General features: G+C 33.8%; 1 protein-coding gene across 3 annotated transcripts; it reads left to right on the top strand.

Annotated features, from left to right (window-relative positions):
• The first annotated feature begins 3,228 nt into the window (after nucleotides 1-3,228).
• LOC133692138 (E3 ubiquitin-protein ligase BRE1-like 1) lies at nucleotides 3,229-16,001 on the top strand. Of its 3 annotated transcripts, XR_009841828.1 has the most exons (20): nucleotides 3,229-3,701; nucleotides 4,694-4,855; nucleotides 4,995-5,079; nucleotides 5,922-6,149; nucleotides 6,246-6,407; nucleotides 6,808-7,001; nucleotides 7,093-7,176; nucleotides 7,366-7,485; nucleotides 7,587-7,773; nucleotides 7,864-8,024; nucleotides 8,107-8,178; nucleotides 10,269-10,345; nucleotides 10,744-10,938; nucleotides 11,475-11,547; nucleotides 11,627-11,713; nucleotides 12,459-12,596; nucleotides 13,677-13,879; nucleotides 13,948-14,113; nucleotides 15,298-15,651; nucleotides 15,750-16,001. XR_009841828.1 is itself a non-coding variant. In XM_062112857.1 (19 exons), the coding sequence occupies exons 1-19, from the start codon at nucleotides 3,588-3,590 to the stop codon at nucleotides 15,427-15,429; spliced, it is 2,640 nt and encodes an 879-aa protein (XP_061968841.1). In that variant the 5' UTR covers nucleotides 3,229-3,587; the 3' UTR covers nucleotides 15,430-16,001. The 3 variants fall into 3 exon arrangements, 2 of the variants coding, with proteins under 2 accessions (XP_061968841.1, XP_061968842.1); XM_062112857.1 differs by having other exon boundaries at nucleotides 15,298-16,001; XM_062112858.1 differs by lacking the exon at nucleotides 3,229-3,701 and having other exon boundaries at nucleotides 4,717-4,855; nucleotides 5,003-5,079; nucleotides 15,298-16,001.
• Nucleotides 16,002-18,838: the final 2,837 nt, after the last annotated feature.

The raw sequence follows: 18,838 nt of genomic DNA, 5'->3' as shown, positions 1-18,838 counted from the left end.
TTAACAACACCAACCAAGAAGGCTCTGATACCACTGTTAGGATACTGGCATGCAAACCCGACAAGACAAAAGGCAAGGAATAAGATAAAATGAGAAATGAGACACACAAGAATTTACGTGGTTCACCCAATTGGGCTACGTCCACAGGCAAGTATAGAAGGATTTTACTAAGTAATGTGGGAATTACAACCTCTCTCAAATAATAGAAGAACAACTAAGAATCTCTCTATTATTAGGAGAAAACACCTCATTTACTCTCTTACAAATACCTCACAATTTTGTGGGATTACTCTCTCTTCACTCTACTCTTCTCTTCTCTATCTTGGTGTGCATATAGGCTTGAATGCATTGCCTATTTATAGGCAAGAGTGAGGGTATAATGGTCATAAATTTAGGAGGAATATATGCCTAACAACTCATCCTCCACTCATCCTCCACCAATTATACCAACTCATCCTCCACTCACACTCCACCAATTACAACTCATCAATTATGCCAACTAATTAAAGTGGCTTTACATTACTAACATGCTTCATTGACTAGGAAAGCAAGCTTTCGGACTTTGGTATTTCGGTGTTGTAAAAGGTCGTTTCTTGCCTTTATTCCTTTCCTCGAATGGATTGAACTTCGAACATGCTATGCCATTGGATGAAGTAACAGCTTTTCCTTTTTCCTTTTAATATATATATATATATATATATATATATATATATATATATATATTAAAATATCAAACTACCTCCAAAATCATACGATAATAAAAAAAGAAAAAGAAAAAGAATAAGCCTATAAGATCAGAAAAGTAAAGTATCAAAAAACCTGAGCAATTAAATGATTATATTATGCAAAAGATATGAAAGACTGAGTTGTTCTTGATCAATTCTAAAATATCAATGAACTATGTGAAAAATGCCAATTAGCTCTAATAGATAATTTATTTTTTTAATAAGGTAAAATATTAATTTTATTTCCAGTCTACAATAACTTAAGGTATTTTTATAGTATTTTTTCCACAAGTTTTAAGTTTTTTTCAATATAAATATTTTATTCTCATTCAATATTGATAAAAAAAATTATTATTAAATTTACGGTTATCATGTTAACACATAATTATCCATAAAATAATCAATAATATCACCTTAAAAAAATTTTAGTCTTCACAAAAGAAAATGAAAATGACCTATTTTTTTTTATTAGAAGGCCACTTATAATAAAAAGGAGTGATAATTATCATAAAAGCTTGTTAAAAACTTAAACTATTCTAAATATGTAAGAAACATATATTTTTCAAATTTAAATTTAATTTTCTTATTAACATATCACTTGAATATTTTAATGAAAATATTTTTTTTAACTAGAATTACTATTTAAGAAAAAATGTTTTGATCATCAAACCAAGTTTTATATATATATATATAGACACATACATGCATATCAAAATAATGTATCAAAAAACGAGTTGTCATAATAACCTAAATTCATGAAAATTGAGGTTGTTACAATAACTCAAATGAAAAAAAGTTAGACTTATTATAACAACCCTGAGATGTACAAAACAATAGTTATTACAATACCTCTAATATGTAAAAACATATGGAATATTATGACAGTCTAAAAGTGTATGAATGCAGGTTCCTAAAAGGCCATAAATGTAAGTAATTATGAGGTGATTTTGTGTATGGTAGAATGTATGAAATGGATTTGTTGAGTTATCATTATTTTATATTTTGGGTGATAGGTTAGTCAACTTAATCATGGTTGTTTCATATTTTTTTTTCTTGATTCTTTTTTTATAAAATTGATTTTTTTAATAATTTTATTTTTTTATGGAAGTCTAATTTTTTTTATCTCGATCTCATGTTGCTATTGACGAGTTAGTCAAGTTAACCCGAGTTGAATCGGTTTTTTTCCTTATTTTTTCATAACTTTATTTTTTTTCATTATTTTGCATTCAATTATTTTTCCTTGAGCTTTATCATATTTTTGCTTATCTTTCTGTTTCGTTATCTTGAGAGTGAGTTGGTTAAGTTAACCTGGGTAAACTTGCACTTTCGTTCACAATGTTTTTTATTTAACTTGGGTCTTTTTTTTGTTAGGCTATTTTTTTGGAAGTCTTTTATTTTTTTATCCCAATCAAATATCGAGTGTGGCAGATTGGTCGAGTTAACCGGGGTTGGCTCAAAATTTTTTCCCTTGATTTTTTATGATTTTTTTTTCAATTTTATAATTTTGCATTAAATTATTTGCCCTTTAGCTTTGTTATTTTTTCACTTTTCTTACTATTTGGTTATTTCGAGAGTGAGTTGATAAAGTTAACCCATACTGACTCAAGGTTTTTTTTATTTTTTTTGTTAGCTTTGGTTTTTTTTACTATATCATCCTTTTAAAATTTTTTTTTATCCCAATCTCATATTACGGGTTATTGACTCGTCAAGTTACCCAAGCTAACTCAAGTTTTCTTCTTAGGTATAGTATTTTTTTGAATTTTTTTTGTTTTCTTCCTTGACATTAGATTATTATACCTTAAACTTTATAATTTCCTTTCATTTTTTTTTTATGGGTTCTTTGATTCTTTCGGTTTTAGTTCCAGGCAACTTTTTAGTTAATTTAACTTAGATTGTCTCATATTAGATTATGGTCGTTTGAATTTTATTTTTAGTGTTAAAAAGAATTTAGTTAAGCTTGCAGTATAACGTGAGGCACCTATGTAGTCTACAGGTGTGTATAGAAGTTCAATCTTTTTTTAATATATGAACAATGAAGTCCAATGTTAGAAGTCCAATCTTTTTAGTTGAAATTAGTTAATAATAATTCGTAGTTGCCCGCCTACGGAGGAGGATTGTTTACAAATAAACCTCGTATACGAACCTGCTCGCACATTCATCTAATATTTTATCAAATCAATTTGGTTTGAAATTAATTTTGCACCATAAATTATTAAATTAAGTTAAAGTTAAAGAAAAAACTAAACCTAAGAGAAACTATGAACACGAAAAAATAAACAGTTGAGCAGTGAAAGAAGGGCAAAGATACTGCAAATCCTAAAATCATGAAGCCCCAGAATTCTCCCCCTTTTTTCACCAATCAAATTCCAGCATTCACTTGATTCCACTCACCTTCTAGTGACCCCATCAGAGCACAGATTCCTACCGGTCGCATTTAATTCCCAAAACTACCCTTCTAACATTCACGGAATTTCACGCTCTCTTTATGCTGCTAAAAAAAGTCACAGTTGCAACAAACAAGCGAATTCCTCTCCCTCTCGCACTCCAGCTGAGACCGAAGAGAGAAAGAAAAATCTCATATTTTTCCCCTTTTAATTTTTAATTATTAATGATAAAAGGAAATCAAAGAAATCCACAGTGAGTGTAGACTCTTTGGTTAGGGTTTTTTTTTTTTTAAGTGAAAAGAAAACCAAACAACTTGGTTGGTGGCTTGAGTTAGGGTTTCGGGAAATATAGGGTGTCATCTGTTTTGAATCACGATTTTTTGAAATTTACGCGACCTCCTGTCTGTTAATGTGAGTGAAGTTGTTGGGGGGCTGGGGCTGGGGCGGGGGCGGGGAGGGAGTTTCGGGTTTTGTTTTAATGGGGAGTACAGGGGAGCCAGACAGAAAACGGCGTCACTTTAGCTCTATATCATCTCCACCTGCTGCTATGGCTAAAAAGCAGCCGTTCTCGCATTTATCCGAGGACAAAAAGGTTGGGACTTTTTCGGAATTTTTGTTGCTCTTGTTGTGGTTTAGAGGGATCTTATGTGGGTTCTGTTTTGTTTTGTGAATCTGATGGTTTTTGTGATCTTAGTTTATCCGATTACCTGTAAATTTGATGGACTTGTAGTTAATTATGGTTTTATTGCTACTCATGTAGCTTTTTAGTTAGGGTTATGGGCTACATCATTCGGAGAATTATGTGTTTTTGGTATGTTAAATTAGATTATGTGATTGAATCTGAGTTTTGCAGGGCTGTTTGTATTTGTTTTATCTGCATGGATGTTCTACTTTTATAACCTTTGACTCGTTAAGCTAACTATCTTAACATTTTCTAATGTGTCACACGTCGAATTTTGATTTTTTTGGTTTGTCTACAATTTGCTTCTTGCAATTTACTTGCATATCATGGTAACTGAATGAAAGGATATCTAAGTCCAATGAGCATGCAATTAATCTCTTTCTAAAATCTGTACATGGGATTAATGCTATGTGGTTGTCTGGAAATGCTGCAGAAACAGCTGAAGAACATGGTAAACAATTTCTAGAACTGGGAGCTAAGTATGAGAATTGGCTTATCTGTTAATTGTTTTTAGTTATTATCTAGAGCTTCATCAGAATATATGCACAATGTATAGTCCTTTCTTTTCTATCTGTGTTTGTTGAGAATTGAAGTCTGATGGTCTGTTAATATTGTACTTGTCTTTCCTCCTCTATTTATGGTCAACTACACTTTTCCAAGCAGCATGATCTCTCTTTATTTCCTTGAATCATTTATCTGTGAAGTTATTTAGCTCTGGTGCTTGACGGCTGTAACTACTTAGCTTCTATTTTTTAAGTTTTCTAGTGCTGGGTAATATGGCTTTTTAGAAGCCTTATATAGTACTGCACTTAGTAATTTCTATATCTATAACTTTGCCAAAATGTAATGTCACTAATGAGTAGCTTGTTTGTTGTGAACTCACGTTTCTTTTGATGATGTAGCTTGATACCACTGTTCTTCAATACCAAAATCAAAAGCTTCAACAGAAGTTGGAGGCTCAGAAGGTTGAGCATTCTGCACTAGGAAACAAATTCTCTCAACTGAAGGAGAAACAGCAACCATACAATTCCACATTAAACGCTGTCAACAAGTCTTGGGAAGTGGTAATTTCTTACCTTTTTTTTTCTTCTTATTAACTTTTCCTTTAATACTCTACTTTTGGGAATTCAAAATATAAGGTATCTCTCTGATTTATCCATACAATACCTTTTAGTAATTGGGTAAACATTGACTATGTTCTAGTTGGTTAGTGACTTGGAAACGTGTTCCAACCGCACAAGAGAGCGGAGCAATGGGCAAGATGTCAAACATATACCAGTTACAAAAGGTGAGGAACCTGTAATCTATTACTTTTCTCTGGTTTTGTTTTTTTATCCTCAGTCTCACTAATATTAAGATAGCATGAATGCATAGCTATCCATTCCTAGCTTGTGCTTTCTTGTGATAGCAATTATGGCTAATATATATATATATATATATATATATATATATATATATATATATATATATATATATATATTCTTGAGAAAATTGTATGAGGTGAATAAGAATCCACCTATTGGCGCACAACATAATATAGTTCTTGAAATTTTTATTTTGTACAGGCCATACTTGGCGATTCTTGGCTTTGTATGCATGCTTATTTTGCTCCCCTCTATTTACTTGTTTGATTACAGTAAGGAACCTTTCTTAAGTAGTCTGCCTCTTCTTTTCAAATTATTATTTTACAACTTTAATTGTATATAATGACCATGAGTTGCTAATGGTCTTGAAAGTTGCTTTGAATTTGCAAAAAATTTTTGGCCAATTTATATGCCTTTGTCAGTAGATTGGGGTGTGTGGGTTTTGGCACAAGTATTAGGTTTTGGCACTATGCATGTGTGTGTAGGCTTTCATGGTCGCTTGTGTGGGTGGGTTTCAGCAGTATATGCGTGTGTGATTTGGTTTGGAGGGGCTTCTTTTAGCAATGTATACGCTGTTTTATGCAGTTCAAAGTGAGCATGTAGGAAAAGTTGGCGCCCCTCTGGGTGGATTTGATACACGAGTTTTCTTTCACAGTGAACACAAAATTTAGTGAACTGGTGGTGTAATATTGACTGGGAATTGTTGTTATTTTTTTTGTTAAAGCAAGGGTGTCATATAATAGGGGGTTTCTAAATTTCCTTTCAGATGAGAGCTCATCTTTTCTCAAGGATGCATTCCTTAGCCGACTTATGGAAACTGGTGCAACTGAAAGTTCCTCTTCAAATAATTGCCCTGATCAGATGGAAGTGGATATAGAAACTGGCTTTGAAAAGAATAAAAACGTTGTACATAATATAGTGGATACAATCAATGGCCTTTGGCATCTGAAGGATGGATTACATGCAGCAGTTTTGAAACAGCTTCCAGAAGATGGTAAGAGTATATTGGCACTGGTCTGTGTGCTGTATTTTTCTTGGGCTATTTCCTTTAGAATTCTCTAACTCCCTATGCATTTTTCTGCTTTGCTAGATGCATGTAGGCAAATGACATCTAATGAACTGGAGATGGAACTTAAGAATTTGAGGTCTGGGCTAAGTGACCTTCATTTGAAGCACAAATCACTGGCAATGGAATTGCAGAACCATCGAGACGCTGATGCAAAAAATAAAGCAAAGCTTAAGCATCTAAAAGGTAACATCATCTTAAGAGTTTGAATCCTTTAACAACCATCTGAGAGCTTCCTCTATTGAAACTAATGTAGCACATCCTTTTTAAGATATATGCATCGGTAAGTGTGCTTGCCATTTTTTTTAAGGGCCTGTCTATTTCTATATGTTCACCAGTACACCACAGCACATTTAATTACATGTCATGTATATGTGGTCTTAAGGTTTGGCATATTGGGTGGCCGTTCTCGCTTTCTACAGTTATTGACTAATTCTGATGTGATTCTGCATTTGTTTGCTATTCATTCGCTTGGCACGAAACATTATTTACTGGCATGTCGAATCCTTATTATTGTTTGCAGCTAATGCTTTGACTGATATGCTTTTATAAGTTTGAATGTTTTGCTTTTGCTTGTTTTCCATAGGTGAATTGGAGATTGCAGTTGCAGAACTGAAAGACAGCAACTGTAAATTGGCAACCCTTAAAGCAGAGAGAGATGCAACAAAAGGGGCATTCTTTCCAGTCTTAAACTTGGGAAGTAAGCACATTGGTGGTGATAAGGTTAGGGATAAACAAAAGGATCTGCAAGAAATGGAGTCTGCTGTCAAAGAGCTTTTAGTGAGTTTCTGACTCTTATTTTATTGGATTTGTTCTTGAGAATTTTTTGAATGGAAAGAGATAGGCATGTTAATCAATTTGAGTTCCACAGGACCAAGCTTCTTCTCGACTACAAGAACTAAAAGATCTTCATGAAGAAAGGTTAAAAATATTACAGAAGCTATCCAATTTGCAGGTCAGTTTTTTTTTTGGGAGAGGGGGATGGGTCTTAATACCTTGTCATGGTGTCAATGCAGACCTAGTTCTCCTTCTAAATGACTATGCCTTAACTGCAGATTCACTTCTTCAGTAACGTAAGTAGAATGAAATGCAGCTTTATTTATTAATAATAATAGAAGTGGAATGGGGATATTTTGGTTTACAGAACTTGTTGAAGAATGTGAAGAGTATATCTTCATCACAAGCCTACCTCTTGGTGAGAGATCAACTAGAGAAATCAAAATCAGAAGTTCTCCAATATCGGGCCTTAATTGAGAAACTTCAGGTTGTAACTGGTCGGTAGTTTCATTTATGCCTGAGTCTGCAATATTCCTTGCATGGATTAGTTGCTGATGCTGACAATATTTTCTTACCTGGAAATTACAGGTTGAGAAGGATAACCTTGTCTGGAAGGAAAGAGAATTAAATGTGAAAAATGACTTGGTTGATGTTTGTCGAAGATCTACTGCAGTTGTGGATTCTAGAATTGCTGTTTTAGGGAAAGAAATACAAAAACAGATTAATGAAAGAAACATGATTGAGACCAAGTTGGAAGAGGCATCTAGAGAGCCTGGTGTGTTTCTGCTGGATGCTTTTATGTGTCTTGTAATTCTCGCTGCTTCTTGGTCTGTGCTCAAAGCCTGATAAGTACTCTCTATTTCAGGAAGAAAAGAAATCATAGCTGAATTCAAAGCCTTGGTTTCCTCATTTCCTGAGGAAATGGGCTCTATGCAACGCCAATTAAGTAACTCCAAAGATGCTTCTTCTGATATTCATTCTTTGCGAGCTGATGGGCAGTCTCTTTCTACTGTTCTGGATAGGAAGGTGGGCACATTCTGGTGCATGCCTTTATGTTCTTTTCCTTTAAATCAGTTAATGGACACTAATAATTGTTTTTCTGAAACAGGCCAAAGAGTGTGAAAATTTGTCTGCCAGATCCACAAACCAAAACACCGAGATACATAAGTTGCAGTCTGTGGTATGTTTCCATTCTACTATGTTATTTTATTTCATTTTGTTAAAATTTTTGGGGTCTTGTTCTAATGAATGCAAAGCCATCTTTTATTCAGCCTAAGGATTGTATGGCCTTGGTCATCAGGGAAGTCAAATTTGAATGGAAAGAAAGCTGTTTGTAATAGTTCTGCAGGCTGTGTACTCATTGGTCACTGTTAGGAAATTCTAGCATTTAAATCCTTATATCTGACAGTATCTCGACGTGCTTATTATCCTATATTGTTATAATCTTCTGACAGTCAGTTTTTTTTAGTGTTAGCTTCTAATAGGATCTCTCAAATGCCAGTTGCAAATTCTGATTTTTTTTCCTTCTCTCCCTTTTTTTAATGGGTCATACGTCCAAGTTTTCCCTTTGATATTTTTCAATAATTTATACTTCAAGACTTCCATGGATATGCCTTCCTTTTCATTGGTGTTGAAGAATTCCTAAATTTCAATAAAAAAAGAGAGTGAATTTTGATAACCAGATGAAAAACTTGTCCATTGTGTTCCTTTAGCTATAGATGCATCAAATTTTTGCCACAAGAACGTAGGAGAGAATAGATCCATTTTAGTCCCATCTGACTTGTTTTTAATTTGCTATTGCTTAGGGCCTGTTTTGCTTTTGAGGAAACAAATCTTTGTTCATGTGGGGTATATTGTTGATGCATTTATAATTTGTATTTCTAATTGGAGCATCGTTTGAACACCCAACAAGTTTGCAACGACCAATTTTGGTGGTATTTTATTGGCCGTGTAGAAAATTCTCCACTGGATTTGACCTAAGTTGTCTGCATATCTCATTATGTTCTCTTCCCCGGTTATTTTCTTGATTTCTTGTAGCACCAGATGATTACAGCGAGGATTAGATATAAATTTCAGTTAGTAGCGTTCGAGTGTCTTTGCCACAGGAGTAGATATGTCATGAATTAAGCTTCTCTTCTTTATTTGCTTTGGAGGTTCTTTTCTTTAGGCAAAGTGAAGAAATTTTAAAATATATAGGCATTGTTTCCGTTTACTCTAGCTGAAGAAACTCAAACCAAATTTGTTGACTGTCTTAAGAACTGCATCCAAATGTAATTTATAATATTGCGAACCCAAAACACAAGAAATTCTTAAAAGAGTAAAGAGTAGATTATTTCCTCAATTATGTTTTCGCTTGTATAAAAATACTATGCCTCTCGGAGCATTCAACTCATCATCAACTTCAAACTTGTTCTACTGGATCAAGTATAGTTCTCTATTCCTTGTGAGCTTATCTTTTTTTTTTTAGGAATATTAAATTGCTAATAAATTTAAGCCTATTCTCTGAGAACTGCTCCACTAAACATATTGTAGGGCTGCAAATGAGCTGAGTCAAGCTTTGATGTGCTCAAGCTCGGATTGTCTAATTCTAGCAAGGCTCAAGCTTAGTTCGTGTTCATGACAGGCCTAAATTATGAGGCTCAAGCTTGACTTGTTTAAAATTTGTTAGTCCCAGGCTTGACTCGGCTTGGGCTTGTCTTAGTTATTTAATGAGCCTATAAATGAGCTAGGCTCAAACTTTGACATACGTATGACTCATGTGATTGCAATATCATAAAAGTTTTATGAACTCCTTCATATAACAAATACAAATATAATTGCTAAATTTATTTCATACAAAGAATACTTTTTATTACATACTAAATTGGTTTATTTTATAATATCTTATTAAGTTGTTTTTCCTTTCACAAGCTTATATGTAAGCTTTTAAACAAGCTTGTTTGGAAGCCTAATTCACGAGTGTAACTGCCCTGGCTTATGAACGTTTATGAGCCAAGCTTAGCTAAGCTCAAGCGTGGCTTGTTTACATTTTGAGTGTAGAAGCTCGTTATGCCTTAACAAATGAGTTCGAACCGAGCCCTTAGTGAGCTGAGCTTCGAGCGACTCACAAGTGGCTCAGCTCATTTACAGCTCCATCATTTTGCCAAGATCTATTAGAAATTTCTCTATCAAGGGTTAGAAGAATTTATGATGGGCATTGGTTTCTAAATATAAGGGTGGTAAACTGATATCATCTGATTTAGCAATCAAAACCCCTTCCCTTGGTTGCAGGTCCAAGATCTGAAGGAAAGTGAACTGGAGTTGAAACTGATTTTGGACATGTATCGGGGTGAATCCACTTATTCAAGGTCAGGGTCTTTCTATACATTCTGCTTTCCCCATACTAGCTATTGAATTTATAATGACTAGCTTGTTCAACTGAACTTTTAATTGATGTTCAACCAGCTACAGAGTTTAGTTTGTATATTCAGTGTGTTTGAATGAATTTGTAGTTGCTTCACGCTGGAAATTGAAGTAAATTGAATGACTGTGCTCTGTTTAAATTTGGTATCTGACTCTCTGCAGAAGCGTATAATCATTATTTTTAAGATACAATGGCAGCTGTGGGTCTTGCTTATCATTATGGTGAAGCATTTGATTAAATTTAATTATTAGCACGTTCCAGTTTACTCCTTTTTCTTGTCATTGGTGTTTCGATTATGTGAAATTATATGGTGGTTTAGAAATTTATATTCTGCAAATGTAGGGATGTCTTAGAAGCTAGGGATCTCGAATACAAGGCAAGGGCTCAAGTTCAAAGTTTTAAATCCTCTCTTGATGAGCATAATTTGGAATCACGAGTGAAGACAGCAAACGAAGCTGAGGCCAGATCACAGCAAAGGCTAGCTGCTGCGGAAGCTGATATTGCTGATTTGAGACAGAAATTAGAAGCTTCTAAAAGGTAAATTCATTAAGTTTTGGAACTAATTTGATCCTATTGTAGAGCCTCTATTGAAGATGCTGAAATCAATCTTTTGTTAGGTGAACTCATTTATTTTTTCTTGAATGTCCTTTTGTCAATTCTATTTGGAGGGAAGTTCTTTATTGGCTTGAATACCACCAAGCCAAAGCTTCATTGCTTTTATTTTTATGTGTTCCTGAAGAAGATGTGCGCTATTTTCTTGTGAAGTTCTGAAATTAATTCACACACATGCATAAACAACACAGGAAAAAGAACAAAAGAAACGTTCTCTTTTTGTGCTATTAGATAAGCAGACATGTATTTACTAGATGATCGCGGTTTCATTTGTTCAACAATTTTTCTGAACTACATTTTCTAGTTGTATTATCAAATAAGCACCTTTCCTTCGAGCAATCGTTCTTTAATCTTTATTGTTTTCAGTTAATTGGTGGGCCTAACATTTTTTTCTTACCTTGAATTCTAAATACTAATTATTGGAGACTACTGTTTGAAAATGTTGATTCTTTGCTATTCAGGGATATGTCTAGACTTTCTGATGTCCTGAAATCAAAAAATGAAGGAAACGAGGCCTACTTATCTGAAATAGAGGTCAGTTAATTTAATTGCAGGCTTTTTTTGCAATGCAATAATGCATATGTTTAAGATTGCTTATTTGGTTTTGCTTCAGACAATTGGTCAAGCATATGATGACATGCAAACTCAAAATCAACATCTGTTGCAGCAAATCACAGAGAGAGATGACTATAACATTAAGGTGAGTGGCATATTCCGTAACCAGTCGTCAGTAGATTGTTTAAGTTGCATGTGGTGTCTTTTTGCTGTTAGCGTTTAAGACCCCAGTCTATCTTTTGTGTTCTGCTTTACTGTAGGACGTGATATTGGTATTTGCATTGGCAGTTTGTATTTTGAGATTTTCATATTCATATAAGCTTTCCGGTTTGCAAGACTTGGATTGTGAACTCTTTTTTCTAGATCTGGCTATATGAACTGGAAAATGTTTAATATCTGACCTTACATGTGGTTTGACAGTTCTAAATCTGAGCTGGATATTCTTGATTGCATAGGCATGGAGACATGTTTTACACTACTGGTTTGTAATCTCTATAGAAACCAATTAGGTTTGATATCTGAAACTGAAAAGAGATGTACTAATAGTTTGTACCTTGTAGTAGGTTCTTTATTCTGTTGCATATTTTTGACATCTTTGCTGAGTCTCCCTCATCCTAGAACCTTTAAGGTTATGCTTAGCCAGTTGTAACACGTGACAGTGTCTGCTATAGTTGTACGGTTTGGACAAGTGTTGAACTTGTAAACTGAACATGGTTTTACCTTGCCTGTCATGATGCAGCTCTTGTATTTATGTAAATGTATTTTTGCTTGCATTTTCTTCCTGATGTGAGAATGAATTAATCTTACAGTTCAAGTAAAGTCATTATGTTCTGTGTGACATAAATGTGCTCAAGAGTATGATTTATTGGTTCATGCTATTCTTGTTTCAGCTTGTTTTAGAGGGTGTGAGAGCAAGACAAATGCATGGTTCTCTGCTCATGGACAAACAAATCATGGAAAAGGAGATTCAGCAAGCCAATATTTCCCTCAATTTATTTTATGTGAAAGCTGCAAGAATAGAAGATCAGGTATTTCTTAGAACTAGTTAGTTTGGCATATGCCTTGCATATAAGAGTATTCATGCATATCATATAGTAACCAAAGTATATATAAAATAAATGAGAAGGAAATGCAACAATTCAGTTAATGCTATCAAACTAACTTTTACGAGACATTCTCAAATAAAGAAATAGTAAGAACTTTTATGTACAATACTAAATCCTTGTGTTCTTAGTATGTGATTTTCAATTGATAAATAACTAATAAATATTTAATTTTTTTCTTTCTTTATTTTCTTTAGGTTTGTCTACTTTAGATGATGATTATTTTTTAATTTAAACAAACTTCTCTTTCAGCTATACCTTTCTTTTTTACTTTCTAAATAAAATGAACATAGATGAATATTTTCATAAAAGAATGGGATGGATATCTTGGCATCAGGTAGGCCATGCTCTATTATTCTATTCTCCATCCATATCTTTGTTTTTTTCCCTAATAAGAATTGAGGAGTGTCTTGTAAATGCATTCACTATGTACATGGTAACGTAGCCTTGGTACTTCACTACTTCTCTTAGTATTAGATAAGGATAGGCATGTCTCCTAGTTAATGAACTAATATCAGGTTAATGATTTTTCAGTATAAACATTAGGTGATGTAGCATGGGAATAGAAATCAACTCAAAACAGAAAAGAATAGAAAATTGACGGATAAAACTAGTAGAAAAAATTGAAGTTAAAACTAGAAAAATAGGTTTAGGATTTGTAGACAACCTCTTGGATGTATTCTGATTGATAATAATAACAAAAATTCCAATCCTGTAGGTCTAAATATTAAGCTAGGTAGCCTATTTATAATAGTTATAGGTCTAAATTCTAATCCTTAAAACGAAAAGGAATCCTTATTGAAAGATATATAACTATTATAAAACCCAACAAGCATCAGAATTCCTAAACCAAATAAGAAAAAAAAAATCACCAAGGAAAATTATGTATTCTTCCAAAAGCTCTCACTAGGTTAGGTTAATTAATTGATAATAAAGGTATTTAATCTTAAGCTTAATGTACCAAGGACATGTGTAAAATCAGTATTGTATGCATCTGCTTTGCAGTCAAAATTCTGCTCAGACCAGGTTCATAAACTTGTGGAAGATAAGATTCAAAGGTCAGTTACTTTGGAAAATACACAAAAGAAATTGCTGGATATGGGAAGATCATCTAGTCAAGCAAGAGAGTCATTGGAGGATTCACAATCTAGAGTTGAAAGAAGTCGATCTGCACTGCTGGAGCTGCGGATAGATCTGGAGAAAGAGAGGTAATGAAATAAATCCCATCCTGCTTCCTATTTGTACCAAGTGCTGACATTCACATCTTGTTTATCAGGTTTGACAAGAGGAGAATGGAAGAGGAGTTGGAAGTTGCAAGGAGAAAGGTTTCTCGTCTTCAAGCACAGACAGAGGGGTCTTCTATTGTAGAAAAACTTCAGCAGGAGCTTCAAGAATACAGGGAAATAGTTAAGTGCAGTATCTGTCTTGACAGACCTAAAGAGGTATCATGCAATCCCTGTTCTGTTATTTGTGGGATTTGGTGTCCTGTTTTCCTGTAGGAAGTTTTGATGATTGAAACTGGCCTTGCTAGTTGGATATCTGGATATTAGAAGAGGACTTGCAAAGCATTAACAAAACATTAGTTAAATATTCTTTCAACATGATGCAATGGAGAACATGCAACATGTAGTTCTCAAACAAAATGGAACTTGCTAACGCAGCTATATCTCACTAAAATTCTCAATAAGTTTGACACACACATCATCCATATAGTAAGTTTCCCATCAGGGGGGCTGATTTTTATGAAGTGATGATGTTGGATTATAAGTTTAGGGTCCAACTTGCTTATAAAGAAAGGCAACTGGTTCACATTTACTAGCAAAATATTATTTCAGCTTTTTTTGCTCTTACTAGAACTTAATTACTGGGTGACAATAGCAGTAGTTTCAAGCAAGGAACATTTCAATCGAAAGGATTAGCAGTGCATTTCTACTCATTTGACATGTGTAGTGCCTTGAAAGGGAAATAATGGGCTTGAAAAAGAAATAACTGAATCTTCAAGGGAGGGGGGGGGGGGGTTATGAGTTGACATAGGTGGACCTGTCAATGTATTATCTAGAAAGTGAAAGTAATTGGATTGGTGTATGACTAAAGGAATAGAAAATTGGGCAAAAAATCTAATGGTCTGAAGAGGTAAAAAAATTGTTGTCATAAAGTGGGCCCAAAACAGAAAAGAGTAGAGAAAAAGGTTCTTCGTAGCAACCCCAACAAGTTTAGGATTGAGGCTTATTGGAATTCAATGGATGTATCCTCTCTGCTGTATTTGCTTAGAGGTTCTAAAATTTTTTTGAGCAATTGATTAATTGTTTATTGTCATAGTAGGTGCTTGAGTTCCATCGGGATTCAGGATGGTTAACTAATAGGGCAAAAATGGTTCCATGTTAGAATAGTTAAGATCCCTAAAGCCAGCTATTGAATTGTTCCTAACCAAAGAAAGGAGAGAGATAGATTATGTTCATCTCATAAAGATCTTTTTCACTGTTACTGTGTTTATTGAAATGGATTAATGATCCTCCAAAATCTTGTGATATGTATGTCAATCAATTATATGAATGGATCTTTCTTCAGTGTTTATCCTTTCTTATATATCACATAGCGATTCTAATTTTTTTTATTTTCTCATCAGGTTGTCATAACAAAATGCTACCATTTGTTCTGCAACACTTGTGTACAGAGAATTCTGGAAAGCCGTCACCGCAAGTGTCCAGTATGTAGCATGAGTTTTGGGCATAATGACGTGAGGCTTGTTTATATCTGAGGGGGAAAGGGAATGAGGTGTACCATGTGGTTTGATCATGACACTTGTCATCAAATTCAGGTTCCAATGAGGCTGTCTGTCCTTATCAGAACCTTGACCTATGGATGCCCGGTGGTACATGCCTATTCTTATGTTAGAGAATTGTTGAGACAATCCTGATAGGAACCAGTGCAGTTCCTGTCCATATCGTCCCTGTGCAAATCATTGTAGATTTAATTCTAGGTTGATTTCATTTAGTTTCTTGACTTCGATGTATTTATGATGTTGGTTTCTTAATTAACTGTTTGGGGCCACTGGATTGTTTCGGTTTATTGTTGCAGATGATCAGAATTGAAGAAATACCATTGGTGGAAGGCCTTGGACGTTGTGGAAGCCATCTTGGCATAGCAACGAGAGTTGGTTCATGCATTAGATGTCAGTTTTTCTCCATCTAGTGAAAATAGCTGTTATGGAACTGAATTTTTGACTGTACAGGTTTTAGAACATGCATTAGGTCGCAGAAATGCCAGTTTACATTTTTGTTTTATAAACTAATGACATTTATAATAAATAGTTTGTGCCTGATGCGTTCAGCATTGCCTCGTTTATGTACAAGCTGCTGAAAGGGAATGGGATAGGGTTTTATTTCAACGATTGTTATTTACTCAAGATGGCTTTCTTTCTGAAACTTTTTGAGCAATTGAGGGGTGTGTTCAGTGGTGGAGGTATACCCTTTTCATGGGAAAATGAGGAGGGAAATGGATAATGGAGTTTTTTCTCAAAAAGCCAGTGAACTTACGGGGTTGTTGATGTGGGAAACCGCCGTGGCCCTTGTGATAGTAAAAAGCTAAAGAACTGCCTTTTCTTTGAGAAGGCATGCTCTTGGTCTCAAATGGGTTTGGTTTTTTAAGCTTACATGAGATGGTTCGCCATGGCTTCTGTTGTTGGGTTTTAGTCTGGAGTAAACTGAGAACTATGTTGTGTGGTCTCCAGGAACTTTTTGAATCTATATTTAATTATATAATAATAAAAATAGATATTCACGGTAAAAGATAATAAATTAATTATAGAGGAAAAACATTTTCTTTTTTTGTCAAAATTGTCTCTTCTAATTTATATAATTCTTTTTTAAAAAAAATTATTCTTTTACAGCAACATAAATCATTAAATAAAAATTAAAGGTAATCAAGAAAGCATTTGTAAAAACTTTAAATTAAAATTGAGAAAATATATATTTTTAATTAAAAGTTTAGTTTTTTATTCATAAATTCCTTTTATTTTGACAAAAATATGCATTTTTTATGTGAGAAGTATTGTTTTTTAAGTAAAAATTTATTATGATCATTAAAGCAAGTTTTAATTTAAAAACTTGAAAATAATATTTCGATATTTTATATGAAATTATAGGAAAAATAAATTAATCTAAGAAAGTTAAAATAATAAAAAAATAAAAAATTTATTACTAGAAAAAAACAACAAAATGGTTGCTAATATTACTAGAAAAAAAAATATTTTTATTTGAAAACTATGGGAAAAAAAAACGTTTGATCAAATAGTATTTAAAATATAATTTTTATTATTTTATTTAAAATCTAAGGGGAAAAATTACAAAAACTAAAGAGCAATACAAAGATCTAACTGGTTAAGATTTCAGTCGTTAGAGATGGCCAGTAAATTGGGATATGAGTTTTAAGAATTCAAAAACCTATTTTTAACATTTTTACTACGCTATCAAACCCATTTTCAGCATCAAAACATCCTTTATACAGAAAAAGAAAAGAAAAGAAATTAAATTGAATTGAATAAAAAGAATTCCGATCTATATTCTTCGTGCTAGTGCTAATGGATTACTGGTCTCCCAGGAAAGGAATTCCAAGCAAAGCAATGATGAACCCTTGTTGGGTACATCGAAATGGTCCCATTACCATGTACTATATTTTATCTTATCGATTACGACAACCCTATAATTAAAACTGTGAATTGATCATACGCGCACCCTGTTAAATAAGTCACCTGTCAATTTTCGGCTCGCTCAAGTAAACATTCACTTCTAACGACATTGTATCCCCCAATTTCTTGTTCTTTACTGACAGAACAGTGTCTGTGTGTGTGTGTGTAGCTCCCATGTGTGTTGAACATGCTGTCATGTCCAGGCATCTTTGAATGCGAGCAACACAGACATGCAGATAGTTTTGGAAAATTACAAGCATGTTTCCCCTCTTCCTCGTAAATTTCATTTTTGAACTGCAAAGAAAATACAAACCGTTGCCTCTATGTTCCAGTCTGTGCCCTCAGTCTAGGCACATGCTGTTCATTCGGGGCCCCTCTCTCTCCCTCTCTTGTTTTTTTAACTTCCCTCTTTTTATACCGCTTAAAGCCACGTGTATTATATATATATATATATGCGTTCTGTACCAAACAACCAGGCCCAGATAATTAAGGATGCATGGCAGCCAGTAATTACTGAGATCTGTTAAATAGCTAATTAGCTAGTAGTTCTCTCAAATTACCTCACTTGACATGAAGTTAATTAGCTAACATAGTAAGCCTATTGAGTTTCCATGATCTCAATAATTAGTTTCTTCATATAAAACTTTCTTCCCCAGGTTTGTGAAAAGAAGTATTTTGCTACGAAATAGCACTGGGAATTCATTCATAATACCATATATAGTGGGTGATATTGTTTGATATTAGCTGGCTGTTTCCTTTCCTAAGATAGAATCTACATTAATTAATTTAGAGCAACATGGCCAATAAGATGTTGCAAGATCTTGAAATCGATCGATTGATTTTCAAATAATACCAGGAAAAACATTAGCGCGAAGAGTTTATACCAGAGAGTACAGTGATCATGGAGTATTATTGTTTCAAATTTCTCTTAATTAAGCTTGAATACAAACAACACAAGAACAGCTCCAGTAACAGTTCCTTGCTGTCCCTTGAGCTTAAATGCTGACACCAATCGTGTTGCATGCGCGTATGAAGTTATTTACAAAGAGAATATATGCAGGTGACAAATAAATAGCACAATTAATTATGATGGTGATTTTTCCAAGTCAATTATTAAAAGAGTTTTTCCTGGTATTATTTGAAAATCAATCGATGGATTTCAAGATCTTGCAGCATCTTATTGGCCTTGTTGCTCTAAATTAATCTAAAATCTATCTTAGGAAATTAAGGAAACAACCACCTAATATTTATCAAACAATAATATCACCCACTAATGGCTCAGGCTGCGAATGCATATATCGATCAGACAGAATTCTGGCTTATATTATAACTTAATTAAGTTTGCATGTGACTTGTTCCATAGATAGATGTCACAGATTTTCATGTTAAGCAGCATAATTTGTTCTTCAATGGCAATGAATTAAAGCTCACCTCTCTCTCTTAAATAGGGGAGAAAAGGAGGAGGAAAGATGTATCAAAA

This window comes from Populus nigra, chromosome 4 (assembly GCF_951802175.1).
Source record: "Populus nigra chromosome 4, ddPopNigr1.1, whole genome shotgun sequence".
In the NCBI taxonomy this organism is placed as follows: domain Eukaryota; kingdom Viridiplantae; phylum Streptophyta; class Magnoliopsida; order Malpighiales; family Salicaceae; genus Populus; species Populus nigra.
The sequence above is the reverse complement of the archived record's forward strand: the minus strand, read 5'-3'. Positions and strand labels throughout refer to the sequence as shown.

Bases quoted from the DNA above. Each gene is read 5' to 3' on its own strand.
- LOC133692138 (XM_062112857.1), top strand. From the start codon at position 3,588: ATGGGGAGTACAGGGGAGCCAGACAGAAAACGGCGTCACTTTAGCTCT. The intron at 6,408-6,807 runs GTAACATCATCT...TGTTTTCCATAG, and splicing joins AAAGCTTAAGCATCTAAAAG to GTGAATTGGAGATTGCAGTT. The intron at 11,714-12,458 runs GTGAGTGGCATA...TTCTTGTTTCAG, and splicing joins GAGATGACTATAACATTAAG to CTTGTTTTAGAGGGTGTGAG.